Source organism: Propithecus coquereli, unplaced genomic scaffold (genome assembly GCF_000956105.1).
Source record: "Propithecus coquereli isolate 6110/MARCELLA unplaced genomic scaffold, Pcoq_1.0 Scaffold238, whole genome shotgun sequence".
NCBI classification, from domain to species: domain Eukaryota; kingdom Metazoa; phylum Chordata; class Mammalia; order Primates; family Indriidae; genus Propithecus; species Propithecus coquereli.
In genome coordinates this window covers 2,458,329-2,460,729 of record NW_012147930.1, presented here as the reverse complement: position 1 = coordinate 2,460,729, position 2,401 = coordinate 2,458,329, and the positions used below count along the sequence as shown (strand labels likewise).

The 2,401-nt window shown below is 31.4% G+C and overlaps 1 protein-coding gene across 1 annotated transcript in view; it reads left to right on the top strand.

The window, feature by feature from the left end:
* CSMD1 (CUB and Sushi multiple domains 1) overlaps positions 1–2,401 on the top strand; it is a 1,519,798-nt gene that overhangs the window by 492,935 nt on the left and 1,024,462 nt on the right. The window contains 1 exon segment of the mRNA XM_012645868.1: positions 487–599. Within this exon segment, the coding sequence (XP_012501322.1) occupies positions 487–599 (113 nt within the window).

The following is a 2,401-nucleotide window of genomic DNA, read 5'->3' as shown; positions in this document are numbered from 1 at the left end:
TTTGATATGCAATGGCTATTTATACTGAAAAACAAAATAGCATGTCATGTTAGCATTTATAGAATTATTCTATATTTTAAGACTCAGCACATTAAATATGAGATTTGACAACCCATTACCTAATAATTTAGAAGGAAAAGAATAGACTCAGAAACACATGGAAAATCATATTGTTTTGTGTAGCATGTATAAGGATGACTGTGCATTGCTGTGTCATCTTCCGTACGCTTAGTTTAAGACAATGATGTGTTGTGTAATTCCTTCAGGAAGGAATTTTCTCAAATGCTATTTAAATAAACAAACTCTGAACCTTCAAAATGTTTAATTTCACCTACATAGTGAAGCCCTGTGTATGACTATATAATTGTTTAATGGCATACTCGAAATTGATATAACGCAGTTAAAAGAGTTATTAAATGACTTCATCAATAAGCTTCCTTAACAAATCATGCTTTTTAACTATATTCATACCTTTTTCAAATTTAGATTATCGGGATTTCAGCTACCGTCCTCGATAGTGAGCACAGGATCTATCCTCACGCTGTGGTTCACGACAGACTTTGCTGTGAGCGCCCAAGGCTTTAAAGCACTGTATGAAGGTAGGAGATTTCCTGCATTTTGCACATATTCACTGTCCACATGATCTAACCTGTGCTAATCTGGATAAAATATTTTAATGAAAAACAAAGCTGCTATGTCAGAGATGGTTTCATGTTGTTAGAATTTGACTTTTGTGCACTATATTGAAAATTGGATAATGCTATTTGCTAAAATTATGAAATTTTCTGGCACAAAATGTATTCATCATTTTCTTTTATTGGTAAAACTTTTCTTGATTGGATTTTCTTTGTGTTGACTTGCAATGGATACGTTTTAAAAACTTTGAATGCAAATTAGTAGCCCTCTTAGGTGGTGAAGAGTTTATTTATAATGCAGAAGAGTTTTATTAAAAATTTTGTTGGACAATAATGCTGCTAGTCAGTGTTTAAATAACGAAAATTTCATTACTTGAGGTTTTGTTGTCAAAGTTGAAAATTTTAATTAATTGAGAAAATTAATTTGCTTTTACTATTGTTTGATCATACGAGGCATAGGGATTTTCTTTTATTTGTTTTTATGACTTCAGATTTTGTGCATAGATACCTTTGGGGTATTGCTATCATTAAGCTGCTTTTCGGCAGAAAATTAAAAAATAAAACAGAGATTATGCTTTGATAGAGGAAATGATCGTTTCAAGCATTAGATGTTAAGAAATGGAATGTTAATACATTAAAGGCTTTGGTGTGTCTAATTTAGTCTTGATTTGCATAGAGATTTTAAATTTTCCTTTACATGTAATACAAGAGCTATTATTTTTAACACAAATAAACCCTGGTGCCTGTAGATTAAAATAAAATAAAAGAAAAACTATGGATAGAGATACAGAGCCAGCCCCTATTTATAACCCACACAGTTTACGTTGGACCTTATTCTCTTTAAGTCACGTCTACGTATTCTTATTTGAATACTCAGTGCACTTGGGCAAAATTCACTCTTTGTAAAAACTTAAAATGTACATGTGGTTAGTGCAACTGAGCTAAGCTATAGTGTAATAATCAGAAGAGAGGAGAATAAACTGATATCTTTGCACAGATGTATAAACAGATCGATTTATCCTTTCATTTAAAGTTATGTGTGGAATGATGCAAGGATTGCAAACTACTCTGACCCTAATGCCTTTCAGGACACTGAATTTGTACATAATCAAACATCAGTGGCTAAACATGGTTAAAGGGTATTACTGACTATCAAGGAATATATTAATCTTTGGAAAACAACAGGTTAATTTAAGATCAACAGGTGCTATGAACTTTCAAATTTTATTATACTTACGTATCACTTCCTACAAACTCTAAATTCACATAATTTCTTTCTGCATAACATTACAAAAGTATCTCCAAAGCAATCTATACTAGCTACCTGTGAAGCATATTTTGTTGGATCAACGTATGTATTTTCTCAGAAGATAGATAATGCTTCTACATTTTAGAAAACTTGGCAATTTTCCTCCCCTTTCTGACAAATTGATAGCTGAATACCACATTTTGCTGGATTTCCTAAGATTAATTTTATAGAAACTCTGTTGCCATTGAGTGATTGCCAAATGAATAATCCTATCAAATCTTTCTGGGCTATTGTTGGTTTTACTAGTTGTCATGATGGTAAAATAAAAATTATGGGTGAGATTGTCCCTGTTGGAAAAATATTTGGATGTTATTAAAAAAAAAACCAATTGGGAAAGTGACTAGAAAAGTGAATAGGGTCATAAGTTCAGTTAAATGTGTTTTTGAAAAAAGTTTGGATATGTGGAAAAGCTTTTTGTGAAATCTAGATGTTCAATACTAACATTATAATAGAGTCT